Here is a 21,032-nt window from a genome sequence, read left to right as displayed (position 1 = left end):
ATAGGCAAGTCTCTGACATAAAATGTTGCCAATATTATTTTTAAAAACTGTACCTCTTTCACACTGGTTTATTAGGGGATAATAATAAAAGCTAAATGGATTTGCCACAAAAGAAAGCATTTGAGTTTTAATTTAAGTGGTCAGACCAGAAGGTTCTTTTAACAAATGGAAACACACCTTTTAGGCTAGTGATAAAAGATGCTGGCTGAGTAGGATTTAAATGCTCTTCAGGTGGCAGAGACTTATGGCCAGAGGACATGGGCTACAAAAGCACTTCCCATGGCTCACTTTTACAGAAGTGCCTTTTGGAAAAACTTTTTACAAAGTATATTTGGATGGTTTGTAGGACAGATTAGGTAAAGCAACAAAAATCCACTTTTTCTCTCTATAATATTTTCATAAGAGATTCCAACAAGAAATAAGAAAGTACCAAATGAATTTCATTCCAAATTGTACTATCAGTGATAACCAGCTTTAAGAATCCCTGACTTATGAAGGAAAAAAGAAATACTCATCAGATTCCAGGGCCCAACACCAGAGTGTCTATGTCTTCTGTTCCAGTCCCTCTGCTCTCAGCTGATACTATGAAACCACTAACCTTCCTCTCCATCAGTCCACCTTGCGTACATCACTACTACTACAGCCAAGGAATTCTCATAGTCACCTGAGAAAGCCTCCACAATATGGCCTCAGCTGGCCCTTTCAACCTTCCTTTTATTTTTTTAAATTCTTTTTAAAAGACTTCATTTATTTTCAGAGAAAAGGGAAGGAGGGAAAAAGAGGGAGAGAAACATCAATGTGCAAGTAGATAACACTGATCAGTTGCCTCTCGCACACCCCCAACCAGAGACCTGTCCTACAACCCAGACATGTACCCTAACTGGGAATCGAACAGTGACCTTTTGGTTCACAGGCTGGCTGGCACTCAATCCACTGAGCCACACCAGCCAGGGCTCAACTTTCTTTACTGCTACTTTCTCCTTTATCCCAGACTAATTTATTCACCATTCCCAAACCTTCCTTCTCACTGTGCCCTTGGTCTGGGCACACCCATTCTACTTCTGGCCCTTAATCCCAGTTGAGGACTATCCAAAAATGAAAACATCAACCCTGACTGGTATGGTTCAGTTGGTTGGGCATCATCCCTCAAAGTGAAAGGTCCCCAGTTAGGGCACATGTCTGGGTAGCAGGTTCAGTCCCTGGATGGGGCGCATATGAGAGGCAACCTATTTATGTTTCTCTCTTACATCAATGTTTCTCATCCTCTCTTCCCCTTTCTAAAAATAAACAAACAAATAAATAAATAAAAATTTTAAAACCCAAAATGAAAACATTTAAATACCAGTTACTATCTAACATAAGATGGGGAATTTCACCACCTGTCATTAGTGAAAGCAGCACAACTTAGAAAGAGACATAGGTTATCTCTGGCAACAAATGCATGTGAAACAAATAATTTAAGCCTAAAAATATGCATAGAGGAGGTTCAAGAAACAAGGCTATGTCTAAAATATGTCAGCATGTAACAAAATGGGATCAAGTTCACAAATCAATACAGCACATGTTAGTAATGTAAAACAAAAGGACAGAGTTCAAGTTCAAATACAAAAGCTAAAACAATTCCATCAGCCAAGAGGAAAGTCAAGCCCCCTCAGAAGCTAGTTGGAGGCATATAATAAGCTTCTGTTCCATGTTTACCCTACCTAATCCATCACGTTCAATAAATGACTAAAATTACTGAAACACTGTCTCAATGAGGATGTACATGACTGTGGATATAGGAAGGATGCCATCTCAATGGGAAAGAATATGAACATGAAAGAACAGACATGTGCCAGTTAAAACACCTTGATGTAAATATAAACAGGGATTTTTACCCCAACTACAAGTAGAAACTGTCTAGGAAGTTCTGTTTCTCACAGATCTTATATATTCGTGTGTGTGTGCCTTTGTATATAAATACAAAGCAGTTGAACACACCTTGACATTCATTCACACACAAGCAAATGGCATCAGGAAGTCCCCTTTTCTCAGTGTGATGCAGGCTGTTCTGAATTTTTACATGCATGTTGGCATAGGGAACAATATCGAAAGCAAAGAAACTAGTCATTAGCAACATCAAAAGAATCACAAGGTAACAACAAAAAATTTCTAATAAAGTCATAAACTTATTTCTAACAACCAGCCTAAACTAAACATGTACATTTAGAGAATATATCCAGATGCTAATTTACAGAGAATATGCAAAGCATTAATTAGAACAATTGGGTTGGACACTCAAATTAAAGAAAAAGAACAGAAAAATATGTGGCAAAATTAAACACGGGTTCTGCAAACATCAAATATTAAGAAGAAAATTCTGAAGTAGTTCTCAGAAAACTCTAAGGACTTTGGCAAGCATGAAATAACCCATTATACCCATAGTATGCACAGGAGCTTTTACCCATTCATTTAACATTAACACAAACACAGCAAACTTGAAAACAACACACACATCATTAAGCTCATGTGCAACAAAATTAAGCCATTAAATGAGCATCCCATAAAGATCACTTGGCCCTAAGAGGAAACTAAAGAGAGGTTAACTGCATGCCACAAAGACTTATAATTGTTTCACTTTAGGTCTCCGTCTCCGTCTCCATCCCCTTGGATGGACTTTTTGATACGAAGCAACATGGTAGTAAGCCACTGATCCAAGCGAGATATTGAGTCAAATTCCTTCACCTAGTTTAAGGTTAGAGGAATAGGAATTAGTCCATTGAGATACAATCAAAACAAAACAGTAGTTTAAATATATATAGTGATAAACTACCAACTTTTTTCATTTAAAATTATTCATTCCAGTTCCGAACTTTATTAAAATTTGCTTATTTTTCATTATCATCTGCCTATTTTGATGGAGCTATTAGGTTTCTGTGCCTTTTATATTGCTCTGTGTGCTAACTTGTGATAACAAAAATTCCTAACAGCCTTTATAATTGGAAGAAGAGCACATTTAATGTGACAGAAGAAATTAGACCATGTATAAGACTTAGAAGGGAACATGGAAAATTAACAGTGTCCCAATATTCATTGCATGTATGAAAGCAGAACTCCTTTAACTCATTTCAGCACACTACTAAAAGAATGACATTTCAATAGGATGAAAAATAGTTTTGTAGCAAAAGTTAAATGGGAGAACATTACTTCCTGCTATTGCTTCAAAGCTATGATGAATATATTAATGGCAGATAGGAAGAAACTTGATTCTAAGCATAAGATAGCAAAAGATAGGAAAATGGAAGATTGATGAATATTAAGAAAAAACTTCCATTTATTTTATGCTGGGAGTATATTATCATTATATTTTAAATTGCATTTAACTGATTTTACTTTACACTTATTTATGGAGCAGACTATTTTCAAAAGAAAACATTCTTAAAGGAGCAAATTGTAACACATATGACATTTTTTCTTGAATTTGTTTCACAGCTAAATTTACCATGGCTAATGAAGCTGTATTGTTGTGGACCGCTCTGCCTGATTTCAGGAATTGTAACTCTACTCCCCCCATGGCTAAGGATGAGTGAGCAACCTCCGGAATGTGAGCCACAGGAGACAATGCTTGTCTCTAGTAGCAAATGCTGCCTCAGTTTCCTCTCCCTGACCCCAAAGCATGGTCTATGTTGTTGACTGGTAAGTCCCCTCAGAGGAGGGGCAACCAAAGCCAGACATGATCACTGGGAGGCCATCATGGAAGGACTTGGGGGGGGGGGGCTGCAACAAAGAACAAGCAATAGACCCGTGCCCCTAGGCTATGTGACATAGCCCAAGTCCCCATGTACTCTGGGAGGAGAGCTTCCTGGCTCTAATCCCCTTAAGCCTGAACACCTGATGGGGAGGTGTGCAGCTCCTTGCCTTGCTGGAGTGGATCCTGGGGGGAAATCTGGCATCACAAAGAATTCCTGAAAAACCTGTGAAACCTGCTCTGCTAAAAGAGCTTTCATTCATATGTTAAGGGTTCAAGCAGGAAACCCTAAAAGTTTCTGCAAAACTCCCATCCTGACAGGCTCTGACTCAGACTAAGCTCTCAGATTTCTTTGAAATGTTACCCAGTTTGATCCTTACCGCCCTATATTCCTGTGTATTACAACCCAATAAAAGCCCCTAGAGGAAGGGGCTTGAGGCCATTCCCTTTTGAGGGATCGACCACCTCTCCTCCCCCAGCAGATCATGTCTTGTTTACTTTCATCTGTGGCTGACGGGAGGACTTGTGGGAAAAGTCACCCCCACACTGTATAATTATATAGGTTTGTGGAATATATAAAACATGACCTTTGGAAAACACAATTTCAGTATACTGGAATAATGTTAAAATAAATATTCAGCATTTACATAATGAAAAAAATAAGTTTCTATAACTTAAACCTTCAAAGAATGTACTATACCACAAAGACATAACTTACTGCTTCAGTGTAAGCTTCACTGTTCTGTTCTTCATGAGCTTCTAGAAGTTTCTAATAACAAATATGAAAAATTTCAGTATGCTAAAAAGTTCCATCTCTGAATAAAGATATTTTAAATAGAGAAACAGCCTTAGTATCATATTTACTGATATTGCCAAATACTTTACAAAATTGGAGAAATGAATTCAAGTACAAACACAGAATTACCCCAAGTCATGAATCCGGTAATTGTGTTAACATTTCTGAATTGCCTGCTTCAGAATACAATACTATGTCCCTGACTCTTAGTGGCATTTGAAATCTATTACATGAAAGCAAGAAAGACTCTTCAGTAGACTTCACAGAATTGGAACTTTACTTCATACACCATTCCACCTGACAGCAAATGCTTTTTTCTTCAAAGTTCTAACATTACTTACTTTCAATAATTTACATTCTCTTGAATCAGTAAATGCTGGAAACATTTCCTCATATTTCTCAAGAGCAAGCTGAGAGAGAAAAACCATTTGTTAGTATTCAACTCACTAAACCAGGAAACAAAGCTTTGAACATTCCATTAACTTCAGTTAAGACTTGTCTACATTCTATTTAAGTGTATAAGAAGTAGGGTGTTAAATTCAACATTAAAATTAACATTGGAATCCTATTTATTCTGATTTTCAATTTCAGTTAAGAGTAAATTAGATAATTTACCAAAAACTCATAGACCAGTGTCTGTTGGCATTCATTAAATGAAATTCATTCTTAACACTGTTCTGCATCCCCCCAAAATCACTTAGACCATTGTTCAAGGGTACAGGGAAGAATGCTTTTCCTCTTAGTGGTTTTAATCCTGCTGTTCCACCTCCAACTAAAAACAAGAAGGCTACCCAACTCTCTACCTCTTGTCTCTCAGCTTTCACTTGTCTTTTCACCTTCTCACAATTCTCATTCCAATCACACTTCTAAGTTTTTTTTTTAAAGGAAGGTATTCTACTTTTATTGTCTCCCCCTATGCTCACTAATTTCTTTAAGGCAAAACTACTGAAGGAAATGTGGCTATCAGGAAACTTTAAGAGAACAGCTTAGGCAGTTGTTACAAGATTACAGCTGAGGAATATACCATATTATTATTATTATTTTAAGGTACTCAGTTTAGTCTTGCAACTAACAAATATCACCCAAATGAAGTGATATCAAGAAAACACAGTACTGGAGTGAGACCTCCTCTCATGGGTAATGTGTATCAGTAAACTAGTACTGAAGGACTGATTCCTTACCTTGGCATTCAACTCATCGACTATGAAGTGACAGAGGGCTGCTTTAAAGAAGTAATCCTTTGCACTGTACTTCAACAGAGGATTATCCATGGTGTTGGCTCCAACCTAGGCTCAGAAAGCAGAGTCAAATTTAAAATGTGTGGCTGCTTCTTCTTCCTTTTTCCTTTTTAAATTTAATTTATTGAGTTTCTTCTTTCTCTCTGCTGCATAGTATTCCATTGTGTAAATGTACCAGTTTTTTGATCCATTAATTTACTGATGGGCACTTAGGCTGCTTCCAACACTTGGCTATTGTAATTGTGCCACTATGAGCACTGGAGTGCATAGGTCTTTTGAATTGGTGTTTCAGGATTCTTAGGGTATAATCCCAACAGTGAAATCGCCAAGTTAAAAGGCAGTTCCATTTTTTGTTTTTGAGGAAATACTGTTTTCCGCAGCAACCAAACAGTTTACATTCCCACCAATGGTGCACCAGGGTTCCCTTTCCCCCATATCCTCGCTAGCATTTGTTGTCTCTTGATTTGTTGATGATGGCCATCCTGACCAATGTGTATTTCACTGCAGGTTAAAAAGAAATATTTAGGCCCTGGCTGGTGTAGCTCAGTGGATTGAGCATGGGCCTGTGAAGCAAAGGGTTGCTGGTTCGATTCCCAGTCAGGGCACATGTCTGGGTTGCAGGCCAGGTCCCCAGTAGGGGACACATGAGAGGCAACCACACATTGATGTTTCTCTCCCACTCTTTCTCCTTCCCTTCCCCTCTCTCTAAAAATAAATAAATAAATTTTTTAAAAAAGAAAAAATTAATTTACTGAGGTAATACTGATTAATAAAACCATATAGGTTTCAAGTGTACAATTCAATAAAACATCATCTGCATACTGCATCGTGAGCTAACCACCCAAAGTCAAGTCTCTTTCTATCCCCATTTATCCCCACTTTGCCGACTTCTACTCCCCCCCCTTCTTTCCCTCTGACTGTAGGGATACTGCTGACTGTGTCTATGTGCCATAGATATATATTGTTTTTTAAATGGTTTGGTTTCGTGTATTAGTCATACTGATTCTCATCCACTACCTTAAGAAAATACTTCTGTATCTTATATAAGTTAGTTTAACTATGAAATAAATTATTTTAATGCAGTATCACAAACTAAAAAATTTTAGTAGAAGCAAAAGTATTGAATTAAGTGCTGACCTGTTAAAAATGACTCAGAAGACTTCCACTTGCAGGAAGATGTAACAGACATACTTTGCTCTGTCTTTCCTAAGTACAACTGAAAGCCCAGTTATTTTATATAAAACAAATCTAAAACTGAAAGGTGAAGAGAAAAGAGCAGACTGATAGGGACCCTGAGACACAAGGGAAAACATGACTGTGAGTTCCCTGGGTCTTCTTTTTCTTTCATGTACCCTTGACTTTTTATAGAGAAAGTCAACCACCTATAAAAGCCATTGGATGCAGGGGGAAAAAAATGAAGGGAATAGACAAAGAGTCTGCTGTCTCTAACACCAAAAGGACTAGCAAAGAGGCAGCTTAGCAAGACAGAAAATGTTAATACTGTTCTACTACAGCCAAACACAAGAAAACCATGGCTCTACCCTCACTCACATTATCAAAGGCTAAGGAGGAAACCAAGACGTCCAACTTATCAAGTCTGCAAAGAGGGGTTCAACATTCCTGCCAAGGTGGCTTCAGAGAAAGTCAAAAGGAGCTAATCCTTCATCTGTGCCAGCTAGTAATGAGCCCACCCTCCGCCCCTATTGCTGAGGTAGGAGACCACATGAGGAACCTGGCTCTACCTCCATCCAGCAGGAACCAGATGTTCTCATCTCCCAGCTGGTTTTGGAAGAGGCCTAGTAGAGGTTTAAGATTTCACCATCACTTGGCAGTAGCAAGGACAATCCCAGGGTAGAGATGGTGGAGGGTAAGCAGGAGCTGGAACAAAATGAGGGCCACCCTCCAGATGTCAATGAAGGCCAGTGGGGAGCCTGAACTTCTAACCTCTACCTGGCAGTAATGAGATGATACTCTTTTCCAGCCAGAGCAGTGTTACAGAAAAACCACTGACACAGAAGATTTAAGTAATATCCAGTCTCATAAAATAATGTGAAAATGTCCAGTATTCTATTGAAACTTACTCACCCAAAAAAACAAGAAAGATCTTTTTTTTTTTTTTAAAGATTTTATTTATTTATCTTTAGAGGGAAAGGGAAGGAGAGAGGGAGAGAAACATCAATGTATGGTTGCCTTTCATGCATCCCCTGCTGGGAACTGGCCTGCAGGGAACCTGCCTGCAACCCCAGTATGTGCCCTGACTGGGAATCGAACCTCGATTGTCTGGTTCTCAGGCCCGTGCTCAATCCACTGAGCTACACCAGCCAGGGCTGGAACAGAAAGATAACAGAAAAATTTCCAAACACTTGTAAATCAAACAAAACATTTCTAAATAACCCATGAAAATCAATAAATTCAATGAAATGAATTTAAAAAAAGCCAGAACAATATAACAGTGAGACATAGCCAAAAGTTCTAAGAGGGAAACTGATAGAACTAAAGTTGTGTGCACACAAAGAAAATCAGTAAGCCAAGTTCCCACTTTAACTTACTACCAAGAAAAGCAAAATAAATCCAAAAACCTGGCAGGACAGAAATAATATATAAAGGTAATCATGACAACCAGTAAACTGGAAAAAATTTTAAAAAAAACAACAGAGAAAATAACTGAATTCCGCCAAGTATTTAAAGAATGAACACTAATCTTTCAAACTCTTCCAAAAAAATAGAAGAAATGGGAATACTATTCCTCATGGTCTTACCTTACTACCAAAACCAAACATATCACAAGAAAACAAAATTAAAGATCAATGTCCCCATATGAACATGAATGCAAAATCCTCAACAAAATACTAGCAAACTAATTCCAGCAACTTACAAAAAGAATTACATAATTATAAAATTAAGGATTTTGTCTATAGTGAAGTCTGGCCTTTGCCTATGACTCCTGGTAGGTAATCTCTTATGCCCTTGTAATGTCCTGCTTGGTAAGAGTGTTTTTCTTTACTTGGGGGCCTTAGGCAGTATGGTTCAACACACCCTGTGGAGGAACTGGAGGGATTGAAGAACCTAGTCAGCCACGTGGTCAACCATATCTACATAATTGAGCCCCAATAAAAACTTTAGACACTAAATTCAGGTGAGCTTCCCTTGTTGACAACACAGTATACATATTTTCACATATTGTTAAACAAGGTAAGTGCTATTTGTACAATTCTACCAGGGAGGACAATAGGAAGTTCCACACTTGGAACCCTCCTGGATCCTGCCCTATGACATGTCTTACTTTAGCTTTGATCTCCATCTGTATATTTTTTATAATAAATCATAACTATAACAGCTTTCATTGAGTTCTATGAGTCATAGGGACATATCAAACCTGCAGGTGTTCTTGGAGACCCCAAAACTTTGCAATGGCCAATTATGATTTGTTCCAGAAATGTAAAGTTGGTTCAACATATGAAAATCAATGAAATATAGTGCCTTAATAGAATTAAAAGACAAAAACTTTTATGATCCTCTCAACAGATACAGAAAAAGCACTTGACAAAATGCAATACCTTTTGATGATAAAAATAGTTTAACTAGGAAGAAAAGGGAACTTCCTCAAACTAATAAAGGGCATCTATTAAAAAATCCACAGCTAACATTATACTTAATGATGAAAGACTAAAAGCTTTCCTCCTAAGATAGGAACAATAAAAGGATGTCTGCCCTTGCTACTACTACTTAACATTGTACTGGAAGTTATAGCCAGGACAAGAGACAAAAAAATGAAGTAAAGGGCATTCCGATGGAGAAAAAGTCATAAAGCTATTGCTACTGGAAGATGACATTATTTTGTGTATTAAAAAATCCTGATCAATCCACAAAGCAAACACTGGAGCTAATAAACAAGTCCAGCAATGTTTCAGTGTATGAAACTAGCAATTAACAATCTGAAAAGGAAACAAACTCCATTTATAATAGCATCAAAAGAATAAAATACTTAGAGGTATATTCAACCAAAGAAGTGTAAGACTTGCACACTGAAAACTATAAAATATTGAACAAAATTAAAGATATAGTAAGTGGAAAGTCATCTTATTTTCACAGATTGTAACACTTAATGTTAAGATGACAATACTTTCCAAATTGGTCTACAGATTCAATGCAATCCCCATTAAATCACAGCTGGTTTCTTAGCAGATATTGACAACTGATCCTAAAATTCATATGGAAATGCAAAAACCCCGAATAGCCAAAGCACTCTCTAAAAAGAAATTGGAAAACTCACATGTCCTGATTTCAAAATTTACTACAAAGCTACAGTAATCAAACTGTGTGATAATGGCATGAAGATGGACAGATCAACAGATTAGAACAGAGAGCCCAGAAATAAACTTTTGCATATTGGTCAAATAATTTTCAACAGGGTACCAAGACCATTTGATGGCAAAAGGAAAGTGTATTCAACAAATAGTGGTGGGAGCACTGAAAGTCTACAGGCAAAAAAAAAAAAAAAATGCTATTGAATCCTCAACTAACACCATATATAAAACGTTGTTCTAAACAATATGGACCAAAATTCTAAACCTAAGAGATAAAACTATAAAACTTGTAACACAAAACATAGAATAAAAGCTTAATAACTTTGAGCTTAGTAACTTCTTGGATACAACATGAAAAACACAGGCAAGAAAAGAAAAAATAGAAAAATTGGACTCAATACAAGTTTAAAACTTTGTGCATCAAAGGATACTAATAAAGTAAAAGGGAAACCCACAAATGGGAGACAACATTTGCAAATCACTTATCTGATAAGGTATTAATATCCAGAATATATAAAGAACTTCTAAAAATACCAAGAAAAGAAATTTGCATATGAATGTCCAATAAGCACATGAAAAGATACTGAACAGCACTAATCATTATGGAAATGAAAATCAAAAACATGAGATAGTGCTTCACACTCATTAGGGTGGTTATTATTAAACAAACAAACATAAAACAAGAAGTATTAGTGAGACTGTGGAGAAACTAGAACCCCTGTACATTGCTGGTAGGATGGTGAAATGGTATAGCAACTGTGGAAAACAATCTGGCAGTTCCTCAAAAAGTTAAAAATGAACTTACTATATGACCCAGCAATATCCCACTCCCAGCTATATACCTAAGAGAACTGCAAACATACCCCCAACAAGATCATAGCAGCAAGGATTCATAACAGCACCAAAGTGGAAACAACATAAATTTCCATCAAATAATACACGAAGTGAAATATTACTCAGTTATGAAAATGAATGAAGTATCAATACATGTTACAACATAAGTGAACATTGAAAAAAACAAACTAAGTGAAAGAACCTAGTCACAAAAGGCCATACAGTATATGATTCCATATACGTTAAAGGCCTAGAATCAGCAAATACATTTAGAAAGACAAAAGATGGTGGTTTCCAAGGACTGGGAGGAGGAGACAATGAGGTTTCTTTTTAAGATAATGTTTTGGAATTAGGTAATGGTAATGATTATATACCTTTGTGAATATACTAAACACCACAAACATGTTACTCATTAAAAGGATGAATTATATAACATATGAATTAATTCTCAATAAAAAAAGTTAAATTAAAAGTTTAATTAAAAAAAAGATTCAGAGTAATTCTATCAGAAGTTGAAGAGACAGCAGTAACCTCACCTGCTCATAGATTTCAATGGCTTTCTGGTATTGCTCAAGCTGGGCAGCATATGCTGCCACCTTCAGCAGACACTTGTTAGCTGAACTAAAATCAAGAACCAAAGTAGAGTAAGTAACAAATTGATAGAAAAATAAAAAGATATACTAGTGTACCTTCATTTGGCACAGTGCAATATGTTCACAGAGTTTAGTGAAGATTTGTCTTTTTTTTTAGTCCCATTTCCCTCCCTTTATTCCCTTCCACCCTGCTCACCCCCTCCCACCTGCTTTAGTTCATGTCCATGGATCCTACATATAAGTTCTTTGACTTCTATATTTCCTATACTATTCTTAACCTACCCATCTATCTTCTACCTACCATTTATGCTACTTATTCTCTGTACCTTTTCCCCCTCTATCCCCACCCATTCCACCACTAATAATCCTCCATGTGATCTCTATTTCTGTGATTCTGTTTCTGTTCTAGTTATTTGCTTAGTTTTTGTTTTAGGTCTGGTTGTTAATAACTGTGAGTTTGTGGTCATTTTACCATTCATATTTTATCTTTTTAGATCACGCCCTTTAACATTTCATATAATAAGGACTTGTGATGATGAACTATTTTAACTTGACCTTATCTGGGAAGCATGTTATCTGCCCTTCTATTCTAAATGAAAGCTTTGCTGGATAAAGTCATCTTGGATGTAGGTCCTTGCCTTTCATGACTTGGAATACTTCTTTCCAGCCCCTTCTTGCCTGCAAGGTTTCTTTTGAGAAATCCTGATAGTCTTATGAGAACTTCTTTGTAGGTAACTATCTTTTTTCTTGCTGCTTTTAAGATTCTTTCCTTCTCTTTATTCTTGGGTAATGTAATTATGATTTGCCTGGTGTGTCCAACTTCTTTAGGACTCTCTGAGCTTCCCAGACTTCTTGGAAGTCTATTTCCTTTGTCTATTTCCTGGGTGGGTAGGTTTGTGTACATTCCAGGATCCCCTGTTGGTCTCTCCAATGAACTCTCCTATGAGGCTGGGAGTTTCTCCTGCTGCCTCAGGCCCCACAGGTGTTTTCAATCGGAGGTTTGAGGTTTTATTTCCCCATGCTGGAACTCTGGGTTGCACAGTCTGTCTCACTCCCCAATTGTTCCTCCCGGTTTATCTGCACATGAATATGGGACTGCCCAGTCTGCAATCTGCCGCCTTGCCGGGTCCACCAGCTACTGCCTTGCCTGCCAACTGCCCCCTTGCTGCAAGTCCTTTCCACCCAGCTGCCTGTCTCTGCCCCTCCTACTGGTCTGGATGAATGTTTCTTCTTTAACTTCTTGGTTGTTAGACTTCCATACAGTTCGATTTTTCTGTCAGTTCTCACTGTTTTTTGTTTTTAAATTTGTTGTTGTCCTTCTTTTGGTTGTGTAAGGAGGCACAGTGTGTCTATGTCCACCTCCATCTTGGCTGGGAAGATCTGTCTCTTATCACACTTGACAAAAATCCCATACTTGCCTATTGGATTCTTCTCCTTTGTAATAATCAGCTGATTGTTCATAATGTGTGATAGCCTGAAAAGACACACATATGTTATTCAAACTTATTTAAACTTGTTTAAAGAGTTACATTTAAAATTACACTTGCATGGGTATTTTTCTTATAAATAAACCTATCTTAACAGTAAACTCTTCACAATTTTGCCTACTTTATTTAGGGAACAGAAAAATACATGCAGCTCTGGAAGTCTGGTGGCAGAATGCTTACTGTCCATCAAAATCTCTTTTCCCCTTCCCCAGTGGCAAACCCAGCTCCACCATTTTCCCAGCCTATACTCCAGTTAGGGGAGCTATGAGACCTATTCTTTCCAATGGAATATAAATAGACATGCTGTAAACTACTTTTAGACTTGGTCCATACATCAGACTTTGCATCTTTTGCTAGGTCTTTTCCTTTTCTCATGAGCTAGAATGTCAATGGGCAGTCTAGAGTAAGCCAAAAGCTAGATGGCAGAACTTGCTTTCCCAGATCCTAAATAATTACAAAGGGCAAAATGCACCCCAAACCCCTTGTTCCCACCACTGTCAAACCCAGAAAAGCTACACTGTATTATTATTTTTGAGATATGTAGAGTCCTACTAGATTTAAACTTATGGCTTGCTAAAGCATCAGACTATTTCCACTAATAACATAAGTGTTATCTAAAATAAAGGTGTTGTTTAACATCTAAAATGTGTGGTGCTCAATAAACAGTGAATTTGAGAGGAAACAGAGGTTGCAGGCTTGAAAGCTAGAAGCTATTGTCCTGCTGTGGCGTAAGACTTAGTAAAATCAAGCATGCGACAACAAAGAAGGCAAATGCCTATTGGAGCTGGAAACTCTGTGGAAATAAAACTTATGGAAAAAGCCAAATGACAGTGTGTACTGCTATTTTCAGCAAGGTTTTATAAGAAAAAATAATGTAAGCAATTAGCCGTTTGGTAGGCAATTATGAAAAGAAACATACAAAGTGCAGGGATAGGGCCTTATAAAATTGGAAAGGCCAATATTCCTAATAGCAAGAGGTAAGTCTGAGCAATGTTTTAAATGATGGGCCTGGAAAACTTTTCTGTAACATGCTAGATAATAAATATTTTAGACTTTGTAAACTATAAATTCTATTTTTACTATTTATCTCTCCTGTGGTAGCACAACTGTAGCTACAAATGATACCTAAATGAACAAGTGTTCCTATATGCAAATAAACCTTACTCATGGACAAGATTTCAGTTTCATTTAATTTTTTATGTCATGAATGCTTTTCTCCTCAATGACTTAAAAATGTGAAAACATTTCAGACATACAAAAACAGCTGGCTGGTTTGTAGATTATATTTCAAGGTTTTTCCAGTAAACCTAAAAGAAACCTATGTGAAAATCATATTACAGGTGCTGCCCACTAGTTCAATGACGTCAAAGTAGCTCTAATGAGTTAGGAGAAGCCCAAAGACAAGGGAAAAAAATAAATGCAAGGTCCAGCATAAATAACACCCCTTTTTATTATGTAATAAAATATTTTATTACAAAATCATAAGCATGGAATTCTGTAACATAACAATATCACACTCAAGCATACTATAAAACATTTTAGGTGAAATGTTCAAATTAAAAGTATAAATTATTATACCCATATTATTACCCTATGGAACCACACTCAAACAGGTCTTACTTCTGCTGGACCCACACTGAGTTGGTCAAAAAGTCTGTTTAGTTTTTTCTGTACAATGGCTCTAGTAGTGCTTAGTTGTCTTTAACTTCATTTGAAACAATTTTGTTAGATTATATTGTGACAACTGTCATATCAGCATGCATTTAAAAATCAAAATTGGTGAATTTTTGTGCATCCATTTTGATACTGAAGATGAAAGAAGATATGCAACACTGTCAGTGTATTATGCTTTACTATTTCAAAAAAAGGTAAAACAATGGAAACAAAAAAAAGATTTCATGCAGTGTATGAAGAAGGTGCTATGACTGATCGAACATGTCAAAAGTAGCTTGTGAAGTTTCTTGGTACTATTGATATTTTGGCCAAATAACTCTTAGCTGTGTGACTGCTTTATGCATTGGAAGATGTTTAGCAGCATCCCTGGCCCCTACCCACTAGAAGCCTATAGTGGGAGCTAGACGGCATACTCAAAATATCCAAATCAACAAAGTTATTGGTGAAAATAAAAAATGTGCCTTTTTTTTACAGAAAAAACTAAATGGATTTTTTGGTCAACCCAATAACAGGCTAGGAAACCACTTGGTATTAGGAAACCACTTGGGTATAGTTACAGGCACAGAGAACTAACTTGAAGCAAACAGACCTGGCTCATAAAACAAAGGTCCCTTTCCTGCAGGTGATACCAAAGAATGCAGAGCCACTGGCTGAAAAGGGCAGAGCCAGTATCAGCCTTGACTAGGCTGCAATTTTTGACAAAACTGGAAGTTTTGTCAAAAACAGACACTTCTGTGTTTGAATAAATATGTTTTGGGTCTATTTGTTTCAGCCACTTAGCTTACCAAAATAATATGCACCCTCTCCACCCACAAATTTTCTCAGCATTATTTATTATAGGGGAAAAAACAGAAACAACTTAAGTAAATATAATGGGCTACTATGCTATTATTAAAAGTAATGCATAGAAAATTCAATATAGAAAGTTCTTTATGAAATATTAAAGCCATAAAAGAACAGGCACATTATAGTCCTCTTTCTACAACTGTATATACACATCCAGGAGACATCTGATAGAATATATTCCTTTGATGCACATGTCAGAGCTGCTATATACATACACATGTGGAATTACATGATAAATGTACATCTTCTCACATTAAAATATAAGCTCTGTGAAGGCAGGTCCCATGATAGATTTGCTCACTATTATGTCTCTAAGCCTGTCATAATGCCTATTACACTGTAAGTAATCAATATTAACACTAAGTAAATGAATGTAAACTGCATTTCAGATGAAGGACCTCTATTAAACTATTGCCAATAATTTGATTACTTTGGAATGCCCAGGAAAGTTTTTCACTGAATTTATGATTAATCAAAGATAATCTCTTTAGGATACTACAAAAATGATAAAGGGAACAATCCAACAAGAGGATATTAACTCTAGTAAGCATTTATGCACCAAACACAGAACACATAAATATATAAAGCAAGTCTTCATGGACATAAAAGGGGAGACTGACAGAAATACAGTCATAATAGGAAATTTCAACACCCCACTGAAATCAATGAAGAGAAAATCAACAAGGAGATGACAACTTTAAATGACACAGTTAATAAATCAAATGGATTTAATTGATTATCTTCAGAGCATTTCATCCCAAAGCAGCAGAATATACATTTTTGTCAAATGCACATGGAAAGTTTTCTAAAATAGACCACTAGTGAGGACACAAAACAAGTCTCAATAAATTTAAGAAGACATATCATAACAGGCATCTTCTCTGACCATAATCTATTTAAGCTAAAAATTAATTACAACCCCCCCAAAAAACACACAAAGATATGAAAGCTAAATAACACATTACTGAACAATGGTTAACAAGGAGATCAAGTAAGAAATCAGAACATTCCTTGAAACAAATGAAAATGAGGACATAACCCCCAAAGTCTGTGGAACAAAGGAAAAGTAATCCAAAGAGGGAAATTCATATATTTACAGTCTTATCTCAAGAAACAAGAAAGACCTCAAATATACAATGTGAAAACTCAAAAAAGAAGAACAAACAAAGCCCAAAGTGCATAGAAGGAAGAAAATAATAAAGATCATAAAAGGAATAAACAAAATAGAGTCTAAAAGAACAGTACAGAAGACCACTAATTCCAACAATTTGTTCTCTGAAAAGATAAACAAGACTGACCAATCTTTAACCAGACTCATCAAGAAAAGAGAGGAGCAAATAAATAGAAACATAAATGAAAGAGAAGAAGTAACAACTGACACCAAAGAAATATAAAGGGTTGTAAGAAAATATTATGAACTATTTGTCAACAAATTGGACACTCTGGATGAAATGGATAAATTCCAAGAAACGCACAATCTTCTCAAACTAAATCAGGAAGAATCAAAGAATCTGAATGGACAAATTAAAACTAGTGAAACTGAAGCCATAATAAAAAAACTAAAAAAAAAAAAAAAAAAAGCCCTGAACGAGATAGCTTCACAGGTAAATTTTATCAAACATTCAGAGATCTAATACCTCTTCTTCCCAAAACATTCCAAGAAATTCAAGAAGAGGAAATACTCCCAAGCTCAAATAATGGGGCCAGCATTACCCTATTTCCAAAACCAGACATAGACAATACAAGGAAAGAAAATTAGAGGCCGAAATCCCTGATGAACACTGATTGTAACCCCTGCCCTGCAAAATATTAGCAAATCAAAAACAGCAATACATCAAATAGATCATACAGCATGATCAAGTGGGATTTTTTTCCAGGAATACAAAATTGGTGCAATATCTGCAAATCAATAAACATGAGACACAACATAAAAAAAATGAAAGATTGAAATCACATAATCATATAAATATGTAAAGAAAAAGGATTTAATAAAATCCAGCACACATTTATGATAGAAACTCTCAGCAAAATGGGAATAGAGGGAGCATACCACAACATAACATAGGATATATATGCCAAACCTACTGCCAACATCAGACTCAAAAGGCAAAAACTACAAGTATTCCTCTTAAGATCTGGAACAAGACAGGGATGTCTGCTTTTGCCCCTCTTATTTGACATAGTACTGGAAGTCCTAGCCACAGCAATCAAACAAAAAGAAATAAAAGGCATCCACACAGACTTCCGCCAAGATGGAGGTGTAGGTGGAAACACTTTGTGTCCGCGCACAACCAAATTTAAAAACAACAAAGTTTTAACAACAATAAACACAACCAAAAGACACAGAAAATCGATAATACGGAGTCTGAAAACAATGAAATGCTCAGCTAAACCGGTAAGAGGGGCGAAGCCAGCAGCAGAGCGGGTTGGCAAAAAAGATCCCCGACAGGGTGGTGCACAAGCAGCCAAAGGCACGGATCCCAGGTGCAGTCTAGCTACAGGCAGACACAGGGAAGAGGCGCGGCTGGCTGTCTATGGTCGGTCGGTCGAGCATTTGCTTGCAGATAAACCAGTGAAGAGGAGAGCATTGAGACCGCACAGCACAGGGCAACGGGCTCACACATTTCTGCTCAGATAAACAGGAGGGGGTCGAGTGGTGGAACAGACTGGGTGAGCGGAGAGGAACTCGGTTGCTCCCTCTGACCACACCCCCACATAGAGCATCACCAACGAGCCACCTGGGTGGCCCCGCCCTGGTAAACACCTAAAGCTCTGTTCCTCATACGTAACAGGCACAAACAGATAAAAACATGGCTCAAGAACAACTCAGAGCCCCAGAGCTGATAATTCTAAGTGATGAAGAAACAGCAAAACTTTCAGATGCATAGTTCAAAACACTGGTGATCAGGATCCTCACAGAACTGGTTGATTATAGCCACAAATTAGACAAACATATGAAGGCAAAACTAATTGAAATGAATGGTAACGCACAGGAAACCAATAGTAATGGAAAGGAAACGGACTAAAATCAAGGGAGTAGACCAGCAGGAAGGAAAAAATGACCAAACAGAAAAGAATGAAGAAACAAGAATTCAAAAAAAGGAGGAGAAGCTTAGGAACCTCCAGGACATCTTTAAACATTCCAACATTCAAATTATAGGGGTACCAGAAGGGGAAGAGGAATAGTCATGAGCGGAAACCTTATTTGAACAAATAATAAAAGAGAACTTCCCCATTCTGGCAAAGGCAATAGACTTCCAGGAAATCCAGGAAGCTCAGAGAGTCCCAAAGAAGTTGGACCCAAGAAGTAACACACCAAGGAATATCATCATTACATTAGCCAAGATTAAAATGAAGGAGAGAATCCTAGAAGCAGCAAGAGATAGGGGGACAGTCACCTACAAAGGACTTCCCATCAGACTGTCAGCTGATTTCTCAAAAGAGACCTTACAGGCAAGAAGGGGCTGGAAAGAGGTATTCCAAGTCATGAAAACCAAAGAACTACAACCAAGATCGTTCTACCCAGTAAAGTTTTCATTTAGAATGGAAGGACAGATAAAGTGCTTCTCAGATAAGATCAAATTCAAGGAGTTCATCATCACCAAGCCCTTATTATATGAAATGTTAAAGGGACTTACCTAAGAAAAAGAAGATAAGAAAGATGAACAGTGAAAGGACAGCAAACTCAGTTATCAACAACTACACCTAAAACAAAAGCAAATTAAGAGGACAGCTAAATCAGGAGTGAACCATAGAAATGAAGATCACGTGGAGGATTAGCAACAGGGGAGTGGGAGGAGGAGAAGGGGGGAGAAGGTACAGAAAATAAGTAGCACAGACAGTAGATATAAAATAGATAGGGGGGAGGGTAAGAATAGTAGGGGAAATACAGAATCTAAAGAACTTGAGACATGTGTTCATGAACTAAAGGCGGGGGAATGGTGGGGGAGGGGTGTGCAGGGTGGAGGGGAATGAAGGGGGGGAATAGAACAAATATAATGGCATAATCAATTTAAAAATCTTAAAAAAAGGCATCCACACTAGAAAGGAAAAAGTAAAACTAATTATTTGCTGATGACATGATACTGTATACAGATTACCCTAAAAATTCCACCTAAAAACTACTAGAACTAATAAATGTATTCTATAAATTAGTGGGATAAAAATTAATATCCAGAAATGAACTGCAATTTTATATACCAATAATTAACTATAAGAAAGGGAAATTAAGAAAACAATCCCATTCACAATTGCTTTAAAAAGAATAAAATACCTAGGAATAAATCTAACCAAGGATGTAGAAGACCTGCACTCAAAAAATTATGACACTGAAGAAAGAAACTGAAGAAGATACAAATAAGTGCAGCACATACCATGCACATTGAATAGGAGGTATTAACATCATTAAAATGCCCATACTATCCAAAGCAGTCTATAGATTCAATGCAATTCCTATCAAGAATACGGATGATATAGTTCATAGAAATAAAACAAATACTTCAAAAATTTAGATGGAATCACAAAAGGCCCCAAACAGCAACAGCGATCATGAGAAAAAAACAAAGTTGGAGAAGTCACACTACCTAATATCAACTATACTACAAGGCCACAGTAATGAAAACAGCATGGTACTGGTAAAAAGCTCCAAAACAAAACAGGAGACTTGTGGACTTCTGGCCAAAATGGAGGCATAGGTAGATACACTTTGCCTTCTCACAAAATCAAAAGAAGGAAAACAACAAATTTACAAACAAAAAATAACCAGAACTGCCAGAAAATCTATCTGTAAGGAAAGTCCAACAACCAAGGAGTTAAAAAAGAAACATTCATTCAAACTGCTAGGAGGGGTGGAGACAGGTAGCCAGGCAGTGGAGATGCATGGCAAGGCTGTGGCTAAAGGACTGGGTGGGCAAGGCAGTGGTTGGTGGGCTGGGCGGTCCCACTTTGGTGTGCAGATAACTGGGAGGAACAACTGGGGAGCAAGACAGATCCCACAACCCAGTGTTCCAGCGTGGGGAAAGAAAGCCTCAAAACCTCTGGCAGTAAAAACCTGTGGGGGTTGTGGTGGCGGGGGAAACTCCAAGCCTCACAGGAGAGTTTGTTGGAGAGACCCACAGGGTCCTAGAACATACACAAGCCCACCCACCTAGGGATCAGCACCAGAAAGGCCCAGTTTGCTTGGGGGAAGCAGTGGAAGGGAATGAAATCCAGCAAAGGGCAAAGCAAGCGCCATTATTCCTTCTTGGGCCCTGCCCCCACATACAGCTTCACAAGGCAGCAACGTGGGCTGTCCCTCCCAGGTGAACACTTAAGGCTCTGCCTCTCACTAGATAAAAGGCGCGTCAAGACAAAAAAAAATGGCCCAAATGAAAGAACAGATCAAAGCTCCTGAACAAATACAACTAAGTGACAAAGAGACAGCCAACCCATCAGATGCACACTTCAAAGCACTGGTGATCAGGTTACTCACACCAAATTCAACCAATTCTGGTGATCAGAATTGGTTGAATTTGGTCACAAATTGGATGAA

The 21,032-nt window shown here is 37.4% G+C and overlaps 1 protein-coding gene across 4 annotated transcripts in view; it reads right to left on the bottom strand.

The window, feature by feature from the left end:
• Nucleotides 1-55: 55 nt before the first annotated feature.
• NAPB (NSF attachment protein beta) overlaps nt 56-21,032 on the bottom strand; it is an 82,839-nt gene continuing 61,862 nt past the window's right edge. For all 4 annotated transcript variants that reach the window (XM_037148398.2, XM_037148400.2, XM_037148401.2 and 1 more), the window contains 6 exons: nt 12,914-12,969; nt 11,439-11,523; nt 5,705-5,809; nt 4,865-4,933; nt 4,446-4,496; nt 56-2,724 (listed from right to left, as the gene is read on the bottom strand). In XM_037148398.2, the coding sequence (XP_037004293.1) occupies nt 2,614-2,724; nt 4,446-4,496; nt 4,865-4,933; nt 5,705-5,809; nt 11,439-11,523; nt 12,914-12,969 (477 nt within the window). In that variant the 3' untranslated portion in view covers nt 56-2,613. The remainder of the gene's footprint in view (nt 2,725-4,445; nt 4,497-4,864; nt 4,934-5,704; nt 5,810-11,438; nt 11,524-12,913; nt 12,970-21,032) is intronic.

Source organism: Artibeus jamaicensis, unplaced genomic scaffold (assembly GCF_021234435.1).
Source record: "Artibeus jamaicensis isolate MK-2021 breed Jamaican fruit bat unplaced genomic scaffold, CSHL_Jam_final contig_320, whole genome shotgun sequence".
Taxonomy (NCBI): domain Eukaryota; kingdom Metazoa; phylum Chordata; class Mammalia; order Chiroptera; family Phyllostomidae; genus Artibeus; species Artibeus jamaicensis.
Note: the sequence above shows the minus strand (reverse complement) of the source record. Positions and strands in the feature narration are given on the sequence as shown.